At 43.0% G+C, this 23796-nt stretch overlaps 1 protein-coding gene across 2 annotated transcripts in view; it reads left to right on the forward strand.

The window, feature by feature from the left end:
• The window catches only part of MMUT (methylmalonyl-CoA mutase), a 35027-nt gene extending 13851 nt beyond the window's left edge, over nucleotides 1–21176 (forward strand). For both annotated transcript variants that reach the window (XM_074947460.1, XM_074947462.1), the window contains 6 exons: nucleotides 2546–2661; nucleotides 3301–3416; nucleotides 17674–17805; nucleotides 18480–18627; nucleotides 18748–18915; nucleotides 20774–21176. In XM_074947460.1, coding sequence (XP_074803561.1) covers nucleotides 2546–2661; nucleotides 3301–3416; nucleotides 17674–17805; nucleotides 18480–18627; nucleotides 18748–18915; nucleotides 20774–20902 — 809 coding nt within the window. In that variant the 3' untranslated portion in view covers nucleotides 20903–21176. The remainder of the gene's footprint in view (nucleotides 1–2545; nucleotides 2662–3300; nucleotides 3417–17673; nucleotides 17806–18479; nucleotides 18628–18747; nucleotides 18916–20773) is intronic.
• The last annotated feature ends 2620 nt before the right edge of the window (nucleotides 21177–23796 follow it).

The raw sequence follows: 23796 nt of genomic DNA on the forward strand, positions 1-23796 counted from the left end.
GAGCATAAGCTTTCATGGGCTACAGCCCACTTCATCAGATGCATAGAATGGACCATGTAGTAAGAAGATATATACATACAGGGAAGTTGCCATACAAACTGTAAGAGGCTAATTAGTTAAGATGAGCTATGATCATCAGGAGAAAAATCTTTTGTAGTGATGATCAAGATGGCCCATTTAGACAGTTGACAAGAAGATGTGAGGATACTTAACTTAGGGAAATAGATTCAATATGTGTAATGACCCAGACACTCCCAGTCTCTATTCAAATCCAAGTTAATGGTATCTAGTTTGCATATTAATTGAAGCTCAGCAGTTTCTTGTTGGTCTGTTTTTGAAGCTTTTCTGTTGCAAAATTGCCACCTTTAAGTTTGTTACTGAGTGGCCAGAGAGGATGAAGTGTTCTACCGATTTTTGAATGTTATAATTCCTGATGTCACATTTGTGTCCATTTATTCTTTTGCATAGAGACTGTCCGGTTTGGCCAATGTACATGGCAGAGGGGCATTGCTGGCACATGATGGCATATATCGCATTGGTAGACATGCAGGTGAACGAGCCCCTGATGGCGTGGCTAATGTGATCAGGTCCTATGATGGTGTCACTTGAATAAATATGTGGACAGAGTTTTGTTGCAAGGATAGTTTCCTAGGTTAGTGTCTTTGTTGTGTGGTGTGTGGTTGTTGGAGAGTATTTGCTTCAGGTTGGGGGGCTGTCACAAAGGTCAGCTACCAGGTTTGCCATAACATTATCGGGGATACTGTTCCTGATAGTTGTAGTCAATCTTTGTGTGGAATGTTGGTGTAGAGGGCTTCTACACCCATAGTGACCACGATGGTGTTTTCTGGAAGATCACCGGTGGATTGCAGTTTCCTCAGGAAGTCGGTGGTGTCTCAAAGATAGCTGGGAGTGCTGGTAGCATAGGGCCTGAGCAGAGTGTCCATATAGCCAGACAATCCTGCTGTTAGGGTGCCAATGTCTGAGATGATGGGGTGTCCAGGATTTCCAGGTTTATGGATCTTGGGTAGCAAATAAAATACCCCTGGTCAGGGTTCTAGGCATGTGTCTGCACAGATCTGTTCCTGTGCTTTTTCAGGGAGTTTCTTGAGTAGATGGTGTAGTTTCTTTTGGTAATCCTCAGTGGGATCAGAGGATAATAGCCTGTAGAATGTGGAGTTAGAGAGCTGCCTAGTAGCCTCTCGTTCATATTCCAGCTTATTCATGATGATGACAGCACCTCCTTTGTCAGCCTTTTTGATTATGATGTCAGAGTTGTTCCTGAGGCTGTTGATGGCGTTGTGTTCAGCATGGCTGAGGTTATGGGGCAAGTGATGCTGCTTTTCCACAATTTCAGCCAATACACGTGGACGGAAGCAGTCTATGTAGAAGTCCAGTCTGTTGTTTAGACCTTCAGGAGGAGTCCACGCAGAATCCTTCTTTTGTAGTGTTGGTAGGAAGAATTCTGTGGGTTAGTATGTTGTTCAGAGGTGTGCTGGAAATATTCTTTGAGTTGGAGACGTCGAAAGTAGGATTCTAGGTCACCACAGAACTGTATCATGTTCGTGGGGGTGGAGGGACAAAAGGAGAGGCCCCGAGATAGGACAGACTCTTCTGCTGGGTTAAGAGTATAGCTGGAAAGATTAACGATATTGCGGGGTGGGTTAAGGGAACTACTGTTGTGGCTCCTTGTGGCATGTAGCTGTTTAGATAGCTTAGTGTCCTTTTTCCTTTGTAGAGAAGCAAAGTTTGTGTTGTAAATGGCTTGTCTAGTTTTTGTAAAATCTATCCATGAGGAAGTTTGTGTGGAAGGTTGGTTTTTTTAATGAGAGTATCCAGTTTTGAGAGCTCATTCTTAATCTTTCCCTGTTTGCTGTAGAGGATGTTGATAAGGTGGTTTCACAGTTTCTTTGAGTGTGGCACAATCTCTGAGCATAGTCTGTGTATCTATTTACCTATTAGGACTGTGACTAGGTCCCCCTTCAATCTTCTCTCTTTTTAGACTAAACATGCCCAGTTCTTTCAACCTTTCCTCCTCATTTTTTTGCTCTCCATTTTGTTGTTGGACACTCTCTCCAGTTTGTTCACACCTTTTTTAAAGTGTGATGTCCAAAAGTAGACCCTGTACTCCAGCTAGGACCTAACCAGTGCTAAGTAGAGTGGAACAGTTATCTCCCATGTCTTACATACAATGCTCCTGTCATTAAAAATATTTAGTTAAGTAAGTAGATATGATTCTGACTGCACGTAGATTTAAGGAAAAAGAACATGCCATTTTTACATGTCACTTTTCAGCATAAAAAACAAAGTCAAATTATTCTTACATTTGATCATCTTCATAATAAAATGTGACAAGTGTAAACTTAAATCCTTTCTTGAGAGAAGTTTTAAATGCTTTGGAAGGTAGGACTGCCTAAAATACATAGTATTGCATTTAAAACATCAAACAATCACTTACCTAGCTATATAAAATACTGTAACCTTTCCAAAAAGCTCAGCAGTTTTGAATATAGCCTAAATTCTTGATCTCTGTGTGGGAAATCAACAGGTTCTGAAGTAATTGTTGGAGTAAACAAGTACCAGTTAGAAAAAGAAGAGACAGTTGAAGTTTTGGCTATTGATAACAGTTCAGTCCGAACCAAGCAGATTGAGAAGCTTGAAAAGGTAGGTGGTACTTTTTTGAAAATGCAAATTCTTGTTGTATTTTAAGTAGCTCTGTGTGAAATTTTCTTCAGTGAATTTTCTATTTGCCAAAAAAAAAAAAAAATTTTTTTTAAGAGCGCCAGACTGTTCTTAAACTCAGCAATTTAGAGACACTGTCTGTAGCACTTCAGTTTCTCCTCTGAGGCTGATTCCTGAAATCTAGATTCTTTGCATTTTGCTTATTGTTATTCTCCTTATTTAGTTAGATTAAACAAAAATTAAACTGTATTTAAATTAAACCATGGCTCTTTCCAGCAAGAAGGAAATGATGTAGTGGATTCTCAAGCCTTTTACCATTGGATGCTTGGGTTCAAATCCTCCCTCACACACAGAGAAATGAGTTTGGTCTGATCATGACCTCTGCTGGATATTTGTCAAGATGACACAAGCAAAAATTCAGTTTGGTATAATTTGTAGTATCTGCACCAAGGAGGTTCAACAATAGAGTAGCGACCTTCAACATACTGATGATAGCTGTATTCTTATTTGATTCCAATACAGGCATCTTCGACCAGGGAACCTTACCAGGCTCATATTGGAATTCCTGATTGCCTTATAGTTGCTTACTTGACCTGAGTATTTTTCTCTCCTTCATCTAAGGTAAAAGCTAGCAGAGATGAAGCAGCAGCCCAGCAGTGTCTCACTGCACTAACGGAATGTGCTGCCACAGGTCAAGGCAACCTGTTGGCACTGGCAGTGGAAGCAGCACGCACGAGGTAGGGTAAGAAAAGTTGGAAAACATAACCAGTGTTAAAAGTTGACTGTTTCCCTTTAGAAAGAACAGGAGTGCTTGTGGCACCTTAGAGACTAACAAATTTATTTGAGCATAAGCTTTCGTGGGCTACAGCCCACTTCATCGGATGCATGCAGTGGAAAATACAGTAGGACGATTTTATATGCGCAGAGAACATGAAACAATGGGCGTTACCATACACACTATAACGAGAGTGATTAGTTAAGGTGAGCTGTTACCAGCAGGAGAGGGGGAAAAAAACCTTTTGTAGTGATAATCAAGATGGGCATTTCCAGCAGTTGACAAGAACGTGCGAGGAACAGGAGGGGGGAAAAAAATAAACATGGGGAAATAGTTTTACTTTGTGTAATGACACATCCACTCCCTTTATTTCTTCCAACTTTTCCAATAATTCTGGGATACGTAGGTTGCCATATTTAATATACCACAGATAGATACACCCTTTTGGCTTTTAAATGGGATACATTTTTTTTTAATGCAGGATAATATCCTTGACCATGAAGGTGTGTGTTTCAGAGGTCCAGATGGGCATACCCTTTGCTGTGGTTTGGTGGTGTTAGCCAAATACAAATACTTTTTCAGTCTCTTAAAACTATATGATTAATTTATTTTCAAGGGCAATATTGGGAATAAAATTTCCCCTAAAACGTTGCTGTTGACACACATTCTGTTTACAGCTCAAGCTCTTATCAGTTTCAGACTATGAACAGGTTTCCTTGATGTACTGCTTTGCTGTTTTACGGGTCAGAGAGCATGAAAAGTGTCTGAGATGTGAAAAGGGATGGAGGAAAAAAAATCTTATCACACTCTGTTTTTTCCTCCTTCCTTGCACCACAAATTGGTGTGAAAACATTTCTGACTAATGTAGAAAACTCGTATCTACTTTATTCAAAAGCACTTGCTGTCTTTGTCTCAAGTAGTAAAGCATCTTCTGTAGTCATTCACCATTCTCATCTCAGCCACATTAACAATGGTTTAGGCTATGTCTACGCTACAATTTAAAAAAAAAAAAAAAACCCACCACACTGAGTCTCGGAGCCTGAGTCAGTTGACTCAGGCATGTGGGGCTTGGGCTCTGGGGCTAAAAATAGCAGTGCATACATTCGGGCTGGAGCCCAGGCTCTAAAACACTCCCCCTCATGGGGGTCTCAGAGCCGAGGCTTCAGCCCTAGCCAAAATGTCTACACTGCAATATTAAAGCCCAGCAGCTCGAGTCCCATGAACCCAGACCAGTTGCGGCCATACTGCAAGTCTTTTATTGCAGTGTAGACATACCCTTAGTTGCTCTTTCAAGCTGAGTTTTGGTCTTTGGACTGTCTCCTGTTTGTCCTCTGCATGTGCTCCTGGAGGTTTCTAATGCAGTCACAGTGCCGAAAGTGCCCCTTAATAATGTGGATGGGCCAAAAATGAGCAAATCAAACTTAATTGCCTATCCACATCCTTAGAGCAGATCTTTAGCCTTCCATCTTCACTCTGATTCTACCACTACTTCATTCGCAACAACCATATGTGCAAACAGATTTCCTTTCAAAAGAGGAGAGCTTGTCGCAACTCCCTCTGAAGCATGTCATCACAACTCTTGGAGTTGGCAACATCACTGGAAGGTAATATTGGACCTCACAGGAGTTAATGTCATCATCATAATTCCCCAGTTAGTTCTCTGTAGCTCTGTTATTGTCCTGCAATATACTTGTCCCTAAGCACTGTGCTGTTGAACAGAACTGCACTGACTAGTATGGAAATGTGGACAAATGTTTACTGGAAAGTAGATTGATTATCAATCTCTTATTAGTCTATGGCACTACTTAATGCCTGTGCAGAAGAATATTTTGGAATGTTTCATCTAATAGATGCACCACTATGGAATGTACCACTAGTAAACATATCACTATAGAACCTTACTTTTGATTAACAAACCCCATGTGTGTGGGTCCCCTGCCTTTTGAGAGGTTATGGAGAAAACCCTTTAGCAATTAAGGATTATGTATAGGCAGTAGGTGCACTGCAAGACCCTTCCAATAAACAGCAATCAGTGTCCAGTAGAGTCACATCCTGCTCCTATTAGCCAGTGAGGCCTCTGGACATAAGGGCCAGTTTAATGTTTAAACTAACAGAGCAATAGATGGCTGGAATGCAGAATAAGAGAGAACCCAGCTACCTACACTCCCAGGAGCAGCAGGGAAAGGATCACCTCTGCAGAGATGGGCAGAGGGGGAGGGAAGAAGATGCCAGCCTCTGACCCTGGCAGAAGCAGCAGATTAGACTCTAAACAGTTTGGAACCCATTGAAATGACCGGTGTTATAAATATAGGCCAGTACGATGCAAATATGAGTCACAATCCTTGTCAAAGAAACCTGAATTTCTAAAACAGAGTCTGAAATGACTTTGTTTCCCTCTTCCTCCATTTTGCTAATTTTCCAGTAGTTACTTGATATGGGTGCATTGCACTAAATGTGGATGAATGAGTATTGACATTTTCTTGTTGACCTTTATGAACATGACACATTGATTCTGTGAAATGAACAAAATGATTTAAATAGTTAGTGACAGCTGATGGAAAATTATCTCTGGGATTTCAGTTCTTGGATGGGCTTTAGGTGAGCCTACATATTTATCTAAATTACCTTTCAACATTCAGATTAAATTTGACAGGGATGTGGGATGATTTGACTCTTAGCGGAATTTAAAATTGTGGAGGTAGAAGAAAATAAAATGAATATATAATATTGCATTTGAATCTGAGTAATCAAAACTAAATGGATTTTAGTTACAAAGTAATGGAAAGTTTTGTAAAAACTGAGATCTGTTAGTGTGAAATAGTTTGAAAATAACTAACTAGACCTACTAGGAATATGGTTTGAGCAACAAAACCTGAGTGCAAGGTTCCACCCACTTGACTGGGATTGGAGCCCATGTTCATTATAACAGTGTCTGTCTGGTGTTGTTCAGGTCATTTGATTCTCCCCACGTTACGAACTGGGCCCTCACAATTGAAGGTTGATCACAACCTCCTCAGACTTTATAGTGAGGACATTGGTTACTTCCATCTGTCTCCTGAGGTCAGATATAGCTTCTCTCAGAAGTATGTATTAGTAAATGACACAATTAGTAGAAGTCCAAAGCCAAGTAAAGATTTCTTAAGTATAATCAGCTGTTATTGGTAAACTGCAGTAACAGAGGAAAGCATAATATAAAGGTAGTGACAAAAACTGCTTTAAACTATAGCCAAATATATTGCTTCAGAAGCGATACCCATACGTTAGAGTATTGAAAATATTATCTATGGTTCAGCAAAAAACTTAATTTGTCTGACCCAAAGTTCAAAGGTTGTCTTAGGTCAGTATCCTAGAGAGGTGTGAAACATGTCCCAGAACAATATGTTGGTCAATCCTCATTCAGTTTACAGAGAGTATACTTTTATTCTCCCAAAGACCAGCTTTATATTTGAGGGTCTGATGAGAACACTTGATAAAACCGCTGTCAAGTGATTACATTTCTCTTCCAACTCTGAAATGTACAAATGTGAGGCCATTGTCTCTTCATGTACCTCTTTAGTATGGAATTAATTATTCCCCACCTTCCTTCTCGTCTTTGAAAAGGTTCATTGTCAATGCTTATACTTTCTTCCAGTCAGACTCTTGAGAACACCAACTTCTTACGCATTGCGGGTTAATATTTTCCTTTCTGGAGCTAGCAGATGTAAACTCCTTGTGCAGTATTTCATTATCACACAAAGGGAGAAAGATGCTTTGCATGTGGCATGACTCAGGATATAGAAACATACCAATTTAAATATACATGACCAATTATTTAAATGAACTCATATCAGACCTGCTAGATGTAGTCTGTCACATGTCATTAATCATACATTCTCCAGATTTAACAAATCTAGTTTACAATAATCTTGTTCCTTTGTGATTTCACCAATCTACTTTAGTTTTCCATGCATCTTACTCAGAAACCATGAAGCCCAGGTTTCAATCTGTTACTCAGTTCTGCTTTAATGCCAATTATGCAGCTATTTAAGAATGACAATCTAGTGGTAAATTGTTAGTGCATTCAGAAAGAAATCCTGATTAGCTGGCATCGTAGCTCTTTCTTTCATATTAAAATTTACCCCCTACACTTACTTATTTTGAAAACTAAAATCTGTTTCTATCCGTTAGCCTCACAGAGTTTGATCAGAAATGCACACCTAAATTTATGAGGCCAATGGGCTACCAAACAGCCACAAATACTTAATCTACAGTATCCATCAGCACATGTGAAATTGACTTGGTGGTTCCGTTGTGTTTTATGTTGCCACTAATGCCTCAGAGAAAATAACTGCTCCTGTTCAGACACAAGGACCTGTTCATTAATAATATTTTTCAGTTTTATAGCACCTTTTAGGATTGCAAAATGCTATACAAGCATTAACAGCCTGATCTATAAAAGAGGTGCATGCTGACTTCTCTCATTAACTTCAGTAAGAACTGTTGGTGCTCAGGCCCTCTGAAAATCAAGCTGTCAATTTTATTTCTCTGACGACATTGTAAAATAGATGTAATGTTGCTGAAAGGTAAACTGCATTTTTGAAAAATTAAGTGACTTGCCAAAGTCATGTGATGAGTCAGCAACCAGTCCAAAAACAGAACCCAGATCTGTAGCGCCAGACATTGTCTCGGTAGATTGCAGCCTGACCTAAATGGATTTTAGGATACAAATTATCAATTTTTTCACTTCTGTTTTAAAGCACTCTCTTGGCCGATGGCTGATAGTGGCATAACACCTTTCTTTCCTTCTGAAGAAAGCTGTGAGGTTAGATGAAGATCGCTCTAGTAACATTTAACTTCAGATTGCTGGCTCCATTTTAAAGCAAGGTGCATCTTCCATGTAGATGTGCGCTTGAATTATGTTTGTTCTTCTGATTTTAGAAGCATAGGAATGGAAGGGACCTTGAGAGGTCATCTAGTCCAGTCCCCTGCACTCATGGCAAGACTAAGTGTTATCTAGACTATCCCTGACAGGTGTTTTGTCTAACCTGCTCTTAAAAATCTCCAATGATGGAGATTCCACAACTTCCCTAGGTAATTTATTCCAGTGCTTAACCACCCTGACAGTTAGGAAGTTTTCTTAATGTCCAACCTAAACCTCCCTTGCTTCAATTTAAGTCCATTGCTTCTTGTCTTATCCTCAGAGGTTAAGAAGAACAATTTTTCTCTCCTCCTTGTAACCACCTTTTATGTACTTGAAAACTGTTATCCTGTCCCCTCTGTCTTCTCTTTTCCAGACTAAACAAACCCAATTTTTTTCAATCTTCCCTCATAGGTCATGTTTTCTAGCCCTTTAATCGTTTTGTTGTTCTTCTCTGGACTTTCTCCAATTTGTCCACATCTTTCCTGAAATGTGGCACCCAGAACTGGACACAATACTCCAGTTGAGGCCTAATCAGCGTGGAGTAGAGCAGAAGAATTACTTCTTGTGTCTTGCTTACAACACTCCTGCTAATACAGCCCAGAATGATGTTCACTTTTTTTGCAACAGTGTTACACTCTTGGCTCTCATTTACCTTGGTCCACTATGACCCCAAGATCCCTTTCCACAGTACTCCTTCCTAGGCAGTCATTCCCCATTTTGTATGTGTGCAACTGATTTGTTCTTTCCTAAGTGGAGTACTTTGCATTTGTCCTTATTGAATTTCATCCTGTTTACTTCAGACCATTTCTCCAGTTTGTCCAGATCATTTTGAATTTTAATCCTGTCCTCCAAAGCACTTTTGCAACCTGACCCAGCTTGGTGTCGTCCGCAAACTTTATAAGTGTACTCTATGCCATTATCTAAATCACTGATAAAGATATTGAACAGAGCCGGACCCAGAACTGATCCCTGCGGGACCCCATTCGTTATGCCCTTCCAGCATGATTGTGAATCACTGATAACTACTCTATGGGAACGGTTTTTCAACCAGTTATGCACCCACTTTATCAAAGCTCCATCCAGGTTGCATTTCCCTAGTTTGTTTATGGGAAGGTCATGTGCGACAGTATCAAAAGCATTACTAAAGTCAAGATAAACCATGTCTACTGCTTCCCCCTTGTCCACAAGGCTTGTTACCCTGTCAAAGAAAGCTATCAGTTTGGTTTGACACAATTTCTTCTTAACAAAACCATGCTGACTGTTACTTATCACCTTATTATCTTCTAGATGTTTGCAAATTGATTGCCTAATTATTTGCTCCATTATCTTCTTGGTTACAGAAGTTAAGCTGACTGGTCTGTAATTCCCCAGGTTGTCCTTATTTCCCTTTTTATAGCTGGGCACTATATTTGCCCTTTTCCAGTCCTCTGGAATCTCTTCTGTTTCCATGGCTTTTCAAAGATAATTGTTAATGGCTCAGATATCTTCAGTCAGCTCCTTGAGCATTCTAGGATGCATTTTATCAGGCCCTGGTGACTTGAAGACCTCTAACTTGTCTAACTAATTTTTAACTTGTTCTTTCCCTATTTTAGCCTCTGATCCTACCTCATTTTCACTGGCATTCACTATGGTAGACGTCCAATCACCACCTACCTTCTTGGTGAAAACCGAAACAAAGTAGTCATTAAGCACCTCTGCCATTTCCATATTTTCTGTTATTTCCCCCCCTTCATTGAGTAACGGGCCTACCCTGTGCTTTGTCTTCCTCTTGCTTCTAATGTATTTGTAGAATGTGTTTTTTTTTTTTTTTTGTTACTTTGTCTCTAGCTCAGGGGTGGGAAAACTTTTTGGCCTGAGGCCCACATCTGGGTATGGAAATTGTATGGTGGACCATGAATGCCCGGTGTGAGAGCAGGACTCTATGGGGTGTAGTATGGGGGGGCTCTATAAGGGATGTTACTGAGGTGGGGGAAGGGGGGACTCATGGAGTGTGTTGCAGGGGAGGTCGCTCTACAGGAGCAGTACCAGGGACTCCTAGGGGCCCTGCCAGTAGTGACACCAAGGCGGCCATACCAGGCACCACCATGGCACCCTAGCTGGGACGGGTGCAGCCTCTGGATGGTTTCGAGGCTCTCGAGGGTGGGGCCGTAGGAGACCAGGAAGGGATTGGGTGCACTGCCACGTGGCGGGGAACTGCCACATAGGGGCGGGGTTTTGATCCTGGAAACAGCAAGATGAAGTCGTGTCTGCGCAGTGTGGCTATGTGTGCCGGAAGATGGTGCTTATCAAGGGAATTGTGAGTCTCGGGGGCTGGGGAGCGCTGGGTGGGCAGAGTGGGGCAAGCCCCCGACCCAACTCCGTGGCGGGAGCTTGAGGGCCAGATAAAAACGTCTGACGGGCTGAACGAGGCCATAGTTTGCCCACCCCTGCTCTAGCTAGTTTGATCCTGTTTTGTGCCTTGGCATTTCTAATTTTGTCCCTACATACTTGTGTTTATTTGTTTATATTCATCCTTTGTGATTTGACCTAGTTTCCACTTTTTGTAGGATTCTTTTTTGAATTTTAGATCATTGAAGATCTCCTGGTTAAGCGGACCTCTGGTTTACAACAGCACAAAGAGAAACAGTTTAGACTATTGCTTTTCTTGCAGTGTATTTTAAAGTTTTAGGATGAATTATAAATAAAATACGTAATTCACAAAAATAAGAATAGCCTTATTTTCAGGGTAAACATGCTTTCAGAAGTTCCAATTAAGCACTTGAAAAAATTGTCCAAAATGCATAAGAGTCCTGAGTCATTTAGGCCTTTTTGAAAGGTTTACCTGCAGTATCCATAAGATAAAAGATGTGCACCTTGGCTAACATGAAAATATATGCTTAACTGGGATTAGTTAGCCAGGCTTTACCCATGACCAGCTGATGCAGTGTTGAATATGATTTGTCACTCTTTATAATAATAGCAAAGTTGTGGCCAGTGTCATGGTAGGTAAGGTTTTGTTCTAACTTGGTGTAATTGTCTAGTGAAGACAGGCCAATAAAGGGTGATATTCAGCTCAGGTCCTACACAAGTCCTACTTATGTCCACAAAGTAGGACTTGTGACCGTTTACAGTAGAGTGGAATTTAGGCCTGTGGTGTTCAGTAGTTACCTTTTATAACCACATAGCTAAGTCTGCCAAATATACAACAGATGTGTTAAAAGTAGTGTGTGGGAAGGACAGAGCAAAAGATAGCTGAGGATTTGCTGGAGGCAAGAGATCTACATGAGATTTACTTTTGGATTTCTGTGAATACACTAGAAAGTCATCTTCAGGACATATTGGATGCCAAGCATAGGGCTGGTTTCAGAGTGGTAGCCGTGTTAGTCTGGATCAGCAAAAAGAACGAGGAGTACTTGTGACACCTTAGAGACTAACAAATTTATCTGAGCATAAACTTTTGTGGGCTAAAACCCACTTCATCGGATGCACGTAGTGGAAAATACAGTAGGAAGATATAGATAGATATACACAGAGAACATGAACAAATGGGCGTTGCCATACCGACTATAACGAGAGTAATCAGGTAAGGTAAGCTATTATCAGCAGGAGGGGAAAAAAAACTTTTGTAGTCATAATCAGGATGGCCCATTTTCAACAGTTGACAAGAAGGTGTGAGTAACAGTAGGGAGAAAAAATAAGCATGGGGAAATAGTTTCTTTGTGTAATGACCCATCTACTCCCAGTCTTTATTCAAGCCTAATTTAATGGTGTCCAGTTTGCAAATTTAGTTCCAATTCAGCAATTTCTCATTGGAGTCTGTTGAAGTTTTTTTGTTGTAGTATTGCAACGTTTAGGTCTGTAATCGAGTGACCAGGGAGATTGAAGTGTTCTCTGACTGGTTTTTGAATATTGTAATTCTTGACGTCTGATTTGTGTTCATTTATTCTTTTACGTAGAGACTGTCCGGTTTGGCCAATGTACATGGCAGAGGGGCATTGCTGGCACATGATGGCATATATCACATTGGTAGATGTGCAGGTGAACGAGTCTCTGATAATATGGCTGATGTGATTAGGTCCTATGATGGTGTCCCGTGAATAGATAAGTGGACAGAGTTGGCAACGGGCTTTGTTGCAAGGATAGGTTCCTGGGTTAGTGTTTTTGTTGTGTGGTGTGTGTGGTTGCTGGTGAGTATTTGCTTCAGGTTGGGGGCTGTCTGTAAGCAAGGACTGGCCTGTCTCCCAAGATCTGTGAGAGTGAGGGCTCGTCCTTCAGGATAGGTTGTAGATCCTTGACGATGCGCTGGAGAGGTTTTAGTTGGGGGCTGAAGGTGACGGCTGGGATTACAGATAATACCCATTAGAACTTTGGCCATCTCTGACCAACTCTGACTATCTCCTATTAAAAGCATATGGAGGAGAAGTTACAGCTTGACTAAACTGATATTAAGCAGTGATAGCCAGATTGTCCTCTGACATTTTTTTGTTTTAAGACTTAGAGGTATTTACTCTTTAACTAGGTCACAAAAACAATTTTGAGTAAGAGCATTCCTCATAGCTAAATGTAATAGTACAAAAATTGCATGTTCCAAAGGATTAAATGTGATTAACTACAGCCAAATGGTATATATGTATTGATGAATTGAGAAAAGATTACAGCACAGATGGTAGAAAGACAGTGTAATTGAATGGGATATTATCTTTATTTGTGCATTTATAATTACTGTGCTTTGGAAACATGCTTGATGTCTGTTTTCTACTTTGACTAAGTTTGCAACAAGTCATATGCATTTCTTTGTGTGTGGTATTTCCCTCTCTCTCTTTTTTTCATCTCAATACATACTAATATATGCCACTGAATATATTTTTGAAATACATAATTGTTAGCTTGCTCACTCACCTACTTCACACCATTATGCAAACCTGTGTTTCAGTCCTTGTCCTAGCAGGATCAGAGAGCACTGCTGAGGTGGTGGTTATAGCTGAGCTGTTTAACTTCTGAAGAGGAGCTTCTTTCTCTTCTTAATTAGCTTGCTTCTTTCTGTCAATCCCTTGCCATTGGTTTCTGTGCCACTATAATTTGGGCACAGTATTGTCCTATCACCACAGGTTATGTACTATAAATTTGGGCGGGGGAAACTAATTTTTCACAGAAAGATGGAATTCATTAGATCAGGGGTGGGCAAACATTTTGGCCTGAGGGCCACATCAGGGTTCTGAAACTGTATGGAGGGCCCAATAGGGAAGACTGTGCTTCCTCAAACAGCCTGGCCCCCTCCCCCTGTCTGACCCCTCCCACTTCCTGCCCCCCTCAGAACGCCCCAACCCCTGTCCACAGCCCACTCCCCATCCGACCCCCCCCCCCCCGCTCCCTGTCCCCTGACTGCCCCAACTCCTATCCACACCGCTGACAGGCTCCCCGGGACTCCCACACCTATCCAGGCCCACCTGTTCCCCATCCCCTGACTGCCTTCCCAGAACCTCTGCCCCATCCAACTGCTCTCTGTCCCCTGACTGCCCCCCTGGGATCCCCTGCCCCTTATCCAACCTCCCCAGCCCCCTTGCCATGCGGCTCAGAGCACCAGGACCGGCAGCCATGCCGCCACACAGTCTAGAGCACCGGGGCAGGCCTGCGGCTCTCACAGCCGCGCTGCCCAGCAGGACCTCGTAGCCCCACCGCCCAGAGCGCTGGCAGCACGGTGAGCTGAGGCTGTTGGGGAGGGGGGACAGCAGGGTAGGGGCCGGGGGGGGTAGCCTCCCTGGGCAGGAGCTCAAGGGCTGGGCAGGAGGAGCCAGCCCGCGGGTCACAGTTTGCTCACCTCTGCACTAGACACTAGATTATAAGCCACTGGGGCTAGAACTGTCCTTTATTATGTTTATACTGCACCTAGCAGAGTGGGCCCCAGCTTTATTGTGGCTGCAGCAAATACAAATGTTGCTGTTAATAATATAGAAAAACTAAGAATAGCATTGTTCTGTACCAGCACTGTTTTTCTGAGTTGTCCTCATACAAAGCAAAGCAGCTGTTGATTGAGAAATCAGAAGATTTGGAAAAACAAGAAGGTAAGTATGATGGAAAAGATGCACAATCTTGGAGACTGAAGGAAAAACAGTGCTGTGGAAGCTGTGGCTTACATCTCAATTAATTGAGCAATATCTAGAAGGAAGTGTGTAGGACAGTAAAATATATGTAAGGGGACTGTTGCCCCCTTACTAACATTCAGTGGGGGTGTTTTGGTTGGCCAACTCCCAGTACTAAAAGAGGAAAGGTCTATGGGAAATCAGGACCCTGAGACTGATAGTCCCCAGGAACAATAGGGAGAGGCCAATGCTCCAGGTCAGCCTGAATGACAGGGTGAGCAGGCTAATCGGAGAGTCAGGAGGCCAGCGAGGTCCCGTCCTCCATGTGAGCTGGATTTGCCTGGGTCAGACGGAGTGGGGCTGAGCTAAGGAGAAAGTGGGGGCCCAAGCTGAGCTGGGGAGCAGAGCTGTGCCAGATCCAGAGGGACCAGAAAAGCAGCCCAGAGAGAGCAGACCCTGTCCTGGGAGCAGAGCTGCGGCCCCAAAGCCAGAGGCACAGCCCAGAGAGAGCAGACCCTGTCCTGGGAGCAGAGCTGCGGCCCCAAAGCCAGAGGCACAGCCCAGAGAGAGCAGACTTGCCCTGGGAAGAAAGCTGCAGCAACCAGAGCCAGAGGGGCCAGAAAAGCAGCCTAGGAAGCAGGTCAGTGCTGGGAGTAGAGTCACAGAAGCAGCCTGCAGAGCAGACCTGTCCTGGGAGCAGAGCTGCAGCAACCAGAGCCAGAGGGGCCAAAGAAGCAGCCCAGGGAGCTGGAGGCAGAGCAGCAGCAGCAATGCAGAGACAGAGTGGTGGAGCTGGGGCTGGAGCAGTCTGGAGCTGGGTGTGGTGAGCAGCTGGGGAGAGCGAGGGGGACCCTGGGCAGCAGGCCCAGCACAGGGAGATGCCTCAGCCAAGAGGCTCTGCAGGCCAGGCTTGGATCGTAACCCCGACAGGGCTGGGGCGACACTGGGAAGAAGGGTCCTACCACTTAGAGCCTGAGAGCGTGTGGCCACCACCAGAGTTAGTGTCCAAACCACAGCATCCCTGCAGCACAGCCAGGGCCTGAGCAGGAGGCCTGGGACTTACAAGGAACAGACTGTGAACTGTCCTGACATTCCAGAGACACTGTTTGTGGTGTTCCCTGCCACAGAGCGGGTTGATGTGTTTCCTTTAACCTTTCCCATTTTTCCTTATTCTTTTTAAAATTAATTGTTGATTAAATAACTTGCATTTGCTTTAACTTGTATGTAATGGTCAGTGGGTCAGAGAAGTGCCCAGTGCAGAGAGAGTACCCCGGAGTGGGGACACCCTAGCCCCTGTCCTAGGTGACCACAACAGGGTTGGAGATTGAGCCCCCCCAGGAATCCTGGGCCCACCCTTGTTGTGGTTACGAGGACTCTGCCAGACAGGAGAGTGGAAGGGGAGTCCTCAAGGGCAGGGAGGTCACTGGGTAAAGGAAGTGGGAGTGAGGACTCAGATCCTTTCGCTAGCCCACTTCACCGGGGTAGTGCACCAGGAAAGTTTCCCACAATAGCGGGACTATTCCCCCGCTTACATGTATACAGCTTGTGAAAGTCTTAGTAGCCAAGTAAGATATAGTACAGGGAAAAACATCGGAGCACATCAAGTGTAACATATTTTACTCAGACCTCAGAATGTTCTTTCCTCAGATGGCTACTAATGACTGACTGCAGTCAGGGCTGTCCTTAGGCATATGCAGAATATGCGGCTGCGAAGGGCACCTGAAAATTTGGGGCACCGCCTCTTCCTATCCCTGTTCTGACCCTTCCTGCAGGCTCCCAGCTGGCTGCTGCAGCCTGGTGACTCTTACTCCTGAGGAGATCTAGTAACTTAAAAGTGAAAAAGCCTCCAGCCTGCCAGATCTATTAGCACAACACTGAAACTGTTAAAGAGCCATTCAAGTGGTAATGAAGCCATTTAACAGGCATTTGCCAATGCCCAGGTATATACTGTCAGTCTCTGAATTTACTGACAAAAGCAGTTGTGCATTACTGTAATATTTACTCAGAACATGTTCGTCTACAGGACCTTAGTTTAAAATTTGCTTTAAAAATATTTCGTTAGTTGGTGAAAATCACATCTCTAAAAAATCCTTGTATAGATTTTTAGATGCACTGTCATATTTAGCTTAAATGCTTGGATCTTCAGACATATAGTTTTTTAAATAAATCCTTCAAAAGACCCCCTTTATCTAAAATACACATTTTAATTACTATAGGGGGAAAAAAACTTGCTTCCAAAGTCTTCCTGTCCTTTCTGTCCATCCCTTTCTCCCTTCATCCCCCCAGCCCTCCCTCCTCTCCCCCCCCCCCCCAAGACAGCCCTTAAAGGGACAACACCCCTTTCCTTCCAGATAGCTGGACAAAGAGTTTCCCTTTCTTTACTTCTGACTATCTGCTGAACTAGTTTTAAGAGAACCCTCCAGCAAAATCAGTACCTTAGTAAGATATAAAATCCTTTGTTATGCCTAAAATCTTTGGAAATGTATTTTTTAAAGTTGGTGAAATTTCATAAACATGTCTATTGCTATGGAGATCATATAAAAGTAAGTTAGTGTTCCCTTTTTCTAAAAGCAATGAACATTGTTATGACTGTGACTGATTAATTTAAAATTCATGTCTTTGTTTCAGTGAGTTAAATATGTAGTAATCTGAAATGATTACTTTATGAAGGCTAAAGAGTACATTTAAAATATAAAATCAGCTTAGAAATACTGATTAAGAAAATGTAAAACAGAGAAGAGCTGCTTCGTGTAGTCCATAATATTTAATGTTGTATTCAGCAAGACAGCTGACTCACCCTTACTACAAAGTTTTTGCAAATAAATGTCTGACAAACTTCAGGGAATATCAAAAAACCTGTGACTGACATTTCTTATTCCCAAGTTTAGTGGTTTTAATTAGGTACATTTTGCATGTCCATTCTGCATGAGGGAGAGGATACGGGAGTGTCTGTGGGGAGCTGTGACTCTCCGCCACCGTGAAGCGGGCCGAGCGTCTCGCTATCCTTTGCTGCCTCTGTCCCTCCTCCCGCCTGGGCTGAGAGCTTAGGCTGCCGTCGGCATAGGGGCACCATTTTAATAATACTACGTAGGGCCCCATAAATCCTAAGGACGGCCCTGACAGCAGTGAAGGTTTTTTATTCTAGTAGTTTGTTTGAATTTGCTCTTCTGATTAATCATCAGGCTGTTGCTGGGGATTTCTTCATTGTTTTGATTTCAGTCTCCTAAGGATACTAACATTTTAACTCTGTGTATTTTTAGATGTACCGTTGGAGAAATAACCGAGGCAATGAAGAAGGTGTTTGGGGAGCACAGAGCCAGTGACCGAATGGTCAGCGGAGCTTACCGCCAGGAGTTTGGGGAGAGCGATGAAATTCTTCATGCTATCAATAGGTGAGAGTTCGCTGCTGGGTCAGGAAGAAGGAGCCCGCGCTTAAACTAAACCAATATAGTCATGCAGCAAACAGCTTAAAAAACAGCAGTATTCATAAATTTTTACAGAGCTGCTCTAAATCTGTCACTTCATTATTAGTGGAATTAATATGATGACTCCTATTTAACAGAGCAGAGTAAAAGGATTAGCATCCTTATGCTTTAGAGACTGCAGTGGTAATAGATGGACAAAGTCATATTTATAGGCCACTTCACTTGTAATCTCTAGGACAGAGGTCTATATTGTGTGTGTGGTACTCAGGCACTTTTGAAGTCAATGAAACTACTAGTGCTTAAAGTTGGATGTGCTTTATACATCAGCACCCCAAATAGTACAAGACTTTTTGCTTCATTAAGAGCAGCAAAGCAGGGGTGGGAATGAAAAAACAAATCTGCAAACTAAGCAACATTTTATTACTCAAAGCACTTTTATAAAGGGAACCTGTCATTGTCCATTCAAAGTGAAATACTAAAATGGTGAGCATGCTGCATGAACCAACCAAGTTGGTTGCTAGTGTAGTGTAAGGTGCAGGAGTTGCCACGAGTAGCCTGTCTTTTTTTTTTTTTTTTTTTTTTTTTGGACTCTTTTAATGAATGACAGTGATGTAGAAGAATAAAATGTATTTTTTAAATAGAGTAAACAAGTTCATGGAGCATGAAGGGCGCAGACCTCGTCTTCTTGTTGCCAAGATGGGTCAAGATGGCCATGATAGAGGAGCTAAGGTTATCGCTACAGGATTTGCAGACATTGGCTTTGATGTGGACATAGGCCCACTCTTTCAGGTATTATTTAATCAAATCTGTCCCTTAAAGTGTATTTTGAATGCAGCTTTTTTCCCTGCAGTTCTTGTTCAGCAGTCACTTTAGCACGAATTGCTGTTTGTTATTTAATTTCTCTTTTAGACACCCCGTGAAGTGGCCCAGCAGGCTGTAGATGCTGATGTGCACTGTGTGGGTGTGAGCACATTAGCTGCAGGTCATAAAACTCTTGTTCCTGAACTCATCAAAGAGCTGAAGGCACTTGGCCGGCCTGACATTCTTGTCATGTGTGGAGGTGTCATCCCCCCTCAGGTACTGCTCTGCATCTGTTTCCAGAACAAATATACCTTACAGCGTAAGAACACTCAGTTTCAGCCTGCCCTGTTTTGTTAGCTATTTGCTATGCACTCTTAACATCATAGGGGAATTACAATGCTGAAGGCTTTCCTACACAAGAGTCAGTTAGGGTCAGTTTCAAGTTTCATGCTAGTCACAGAAAAAGGTTGCTGATGTCAGTTTTCATGCAAGTTAAGCCCTGGGTTGTCACATGTAACTGTTCTGGCTTAACTTGCAACGCTCTGGCAGAATAAAGCATTAAGCTGCTTTTGTTCAGAAAAAAACTAGCCGCATGGGGTTGTTCTCATATGGACTTTTCAACTGTTTCCCGATTTTTTAAAAATTAGAATTATTCAGTTCAGCACTGAAAGCTGTTGCACTTTGTAGATCAGGCAGCTGGGCTTACTATATATTTGATGTATGCTCCCAACTCAGTTCTCCCCCAAAGGATTTGGAATTTTGTTCTGCTCAGAAAAAATAAAGGTTCACCACAGTTACACGTACCAGACACAGGTGTTAAATGAACCGTGTAGAGTAGTTTCCTTTTTCCGTGACTGACTCATGTAGGGGCAGATGCTGCTGTACTGCCAAGTGCAAATGTTTCCACTAGATGGGCCTATTCTTTAGTCCTCCTAAGCAGCAGTACTTCACTCATATATAAGCCAGAAGCTATGGTGGAGGAGCAAGAGTCTCTTTCCAAAACTGCGTGCACTACAAGTAGAAGCAGGAGTGATCTATTCAGCCTGTTACTTCAAGAGTAGAGGGGAATCTTCAGAATAATAATAATATTTTGTTTATAGTGCCTTTCTTCCCGAAGGAATGTAAAGCGCTTTGCTAATTAAAGGCCAGATCCTGTCTTAGAATACATTATTTGTATTGTGTGTAGCACCTAGGAACCCGGGTCACAGACCAGGGCCCCACTGTGTGAGGCACTATACTAACACAGATACACAGCCCATAGTCTTATTGGTTCTCTTTACTTTGGCAGGGTTGGTGTTGGCCATCCCTCCACTCCACCGGTGCTCCCAAGGTTGTTCACCATTTTTCAGATTCCCACACAAACACTTCCATGCCTTCTGCCACGAAGCCCTCTAATGCCTGCTTTAACCCGCCTGAGCTCCTCTAAGCCCCTTTCCTGTTCACATTTAAGTCCCTTTAGGAACCTCTTCTGTGCTGCCTGAAATGAATCAAGTTGACCAGTATATAAATTACATATTGTTCTTTCCCCTGATTTCTCTCACTCCTTTGTCCTAAGATTGTGAACTTGTTGGAGTAAGGACTGTGCTTAAGCATTTGGGAAACTCATAACATAGATTGGGTGCTACCACAGAAGATTAATGATAATTTGCATATTTTGATAAGTATTTAATAATAATTAAATGCAGCCAGCTCTTGGGTGAAACATAGCTTCTGTTAACCTTACACAGCTACACCACACACCAGTTTAGATGGAGAAGTGAGAGAATATCGGAGCCGCTTTCCGTATCCCTTTGAAAATGTCAGGGAATCTTGACATTAAACTGACAGAACCCTTACAGTGAAATTGTTCAGAATTTATGTTGTATGTTTGAGCTTTTATTCTGCCGTTCCCAGTGAATGCTGCCTGTTTCTGGGAGCAGTTGCAAGCCTTCAATCTTGGTGCTCTTTGGAGAATTACTCATAGATGCTGTAAGGGTATAAAGAAAAGGAGGACTTGTGGCACCTTAGAGACTAACAAATTTATTTGAGCATAAGCTTTCGTGAGCTACAGCTCACTGCATCGGATGCATTCTGAAACCTGTAAGGATATAGTTCATGTTCCAGTATTTAACTATTTAAATCTCCTTCTGAACAGGATTATGATTTCCTCTATGACTCTGGTGTCTCCAGTGTGTTTGGTCCTGGGACTCGGATTCCAAAGGCAGCTGTACAGGTGCTTGACGATATTGAGAAGTGCCTGGATAAGAGGCAGCAATCAATGTAACACTGAAACATCACGTCACAAAATCAGCCTTATAATAACCATTTACAGTACATGATCAATCATCAGCTAGGAAGAGCTAGCCATGTAGCTTTGATTACAATGCCTGGTGCCTTGTGTGCTTTCTAAGAAAGCTGTAATTTCTCAGTCATGTTCTATCTGTGAGGAATATTTCGTATGACTGTATTTAAAAATTGTCTCTAAAAGTACAAGGGAGTTCAGTAAAGGTATTCAGATTGTTTCAAGAATTTAGCTAAATAAAATATCCATTCTAATATTTTGTGTCGGGGTTGTTTGATTTTTACTCCACTACCCAAATTGGTCTGTTTTTACATGTACATTTTTTTGTTTTTGTCATATTTTAGCAGATGCTTTAGGCCCAGAGACCTTCAAGTAAAACCACCTGTGTTCAGCATAGAGGTGGTCAAATCCAGTAGAGTTAGTGGCATTTGGATGTTAATGCAGTAAAGTCTAAGGAGCAAATCTTTGTCTGATTTTCCTTTAGTTGGAAAAGTATACGAAAATAAACCGCAAACACAGACACTGTACTGTGTGGCTATGTCATAAGGAGCAGGTCCTGCACTGCCTCCTCTAGGGGGAGATGCAGCAGAGAACCAGTGTAGTCCCACCGTGCTTAGGGAGGCCAGAACGAAGATGGGGTTGCACAACTCTGCTCCGGCCTCCAATTCCAACCTCTGCTCCACAAACAATGCCAGCCTCCGGGTCCTTTCAGTTCTCCCATACATGTGTGGGTACCTCTTTCTGGTGTTGCCCTGCCTTCCCCATACTATCCTGTGAAGCCACCCCCTTCTCAGGCAAATCCCTCCTCAAACCTCACTTCTGTCTCCTCTGCAAGAAAGGAGTTAATCTGAGATATTTTAAAAGTTTACAAATGAACACTGACTTAATACAGCATTGAACCTTCACTATGCAGAAGAAAAATGCTGCTTTTAATCATCTGAATTTAAATGAAACAAGCACAGAAACAGTTTCTGAACCTTGTCAAATCTTTTTTTAAAAACTTTCCCTTCATTTTTTTTAGTCATTTACATCTAACACAGTACTGAATTATATTTGTTTTAGTTTTTTCTCTGCTGCTGCTTGATCGGGTACATCCAGTTCCAGATAAGGTGTGTGGTTGAGTGGTCAGTTCGTAACTCCGGGTTCATAACTCTGAGATTCTACTGTAGAATCATAGAAGATTAGAGTTGGAAGAGACCTCAGGAGGTCATCTAGTCCAATCCCCTGCTCAAAGCAGGACCAACCCCAACTAAATCATCCTAGCCAGGGCTTTGTCAAGCCAGGCCTTAAAAACCTCTAAGGATGGAGATTCTACCACCTCCCTAGGTAACCCAGTCCAGTGCTTCACCACCCTCCTAATGAAACAGTTTTTTCTAATATCCAACCTAGACCTCCCCCCACTGTAACTAGAGACCATTCCTCCTTGTTTTGTCATATGCCACCACTGAGAACAGCCTAGCTCCATACTCTTTGGAACCCCCCTTCAGGTAGTTGAAGGCTGCTATCAAATCCCGCCCCCCCAACTCTTCTTTTCCGCAGACTAAATAAGCCCAGTTCCCTCAGCCTCTTCTGGTAAGTCATGTGCCTCATCCCCCTAATCATTTTCGTTGCCCTCCACTGGACTCTCTCCCATTTGTCCACATCCTTTCTGTAGTGGGGGGCCCAAAACTGGACACACTACTCCAGATGTGGCCTCACCAGTGCCAAGCAGAGGGGAATAACCACTTCCCTCGATCTGCTGGCAATGCTCCTACTAATGCAGTCCAATATGCCCTTAGCCTTCTTGGCAACAAGGGCACACCGATGACTCATATCCAGCTGCTTCTTCGAGTAGTGTCCCTATGGGTGCTCCACTTTAGGTGTCTGTGTGCCCCTGCACCTCTAATCTGAGATTTTTAGTAGCAGTGTCCCGTTGAGCCCGTGCATGTGCTCTCCCTCCCTCATGGTCTGCCTCGAGGCTATTTAGCTCACTTCCTTCTCTACCGCCTTTAGCCTCTGACGGAACGAGCAGTTGTCCCTTCCTTATCTGTGTCATTAGCATTCTACTTGGACAGGACTAAGGACTTCAGGAAATCCCTTAAACTCTTCCTTTCGTCCACAGAAAGATCCAAAAGCTCTGTGATATCTCCTCAAAGACTATCCAAATGGGTCTCTAGTTGCATTAATCACTTAGTAAGGGCGCAACTTGCTTCCGTCCATACGCACTCCATGAGATCAATTCCTACCTCAATCACATTCCATAGGGATACCCCTATCTCCCCAGTCTATAGAGCAATGATTGGGGCCTCTGTCCATACTTCCGCAGAACATTATGCGATCACTGAAGATTTGGCTGCTGACACCATCTTTGACTCCACAGCACTCTGTAGTAAAAGACTCCAGTGGTGGGTGCTGCTCCAGAGTCACCTAAACTGGAGCACCCATAGGGACACTTTCGAAGAAGAGGAGAAGTTACTCACGTTGTGCAATAACGATGGTTCTTCAAGATGTGCGTCCCTATGGGTGCTCCACAACCCGCCCTCCTCCCCTCTACTTCAGAGTTCTCTATAGGGCTCTGTGGTAGAGAAGGGGTTCGCCTGTGCTCTAATCTCCAATTAGAGGTGCAGGGGCACACAGACACCTAAAGTGGAGCACCCATGGGGACATCTCGAAGAAGCAGCATTACTGCACAAGGTGAGTAACTTCCTCTTCTCTTCCACTGTAATCCCCAGGTCCTTTTCTGCAGAACTGCTGCTTAGCCAGTCGGTCCCCAGCCTGTAGCAGTGCATGGGATTATTCCATCATAAATGCAGGACTCTGCACTTTGTCCTTGTTGAACCTTGTCAGATTTCTTTTGGCCCAGTACTCCAATTTCTCTAGGTCACTCTGGACCCTAT

Source organism: Natator depressus, chromosome 3, assembly GCF_965152275.1.
Source record: "Natator depressus isolate rNatDep1 chromosome 3, rNatDep2.hap1, whole genome shotgun sequence".
In the NCBI taxonomy this organism is placed as follows: Eukaryota; Metazoa; Chordata; order Testudines; family Cheloniidae; genus Natator; species Natator depressus.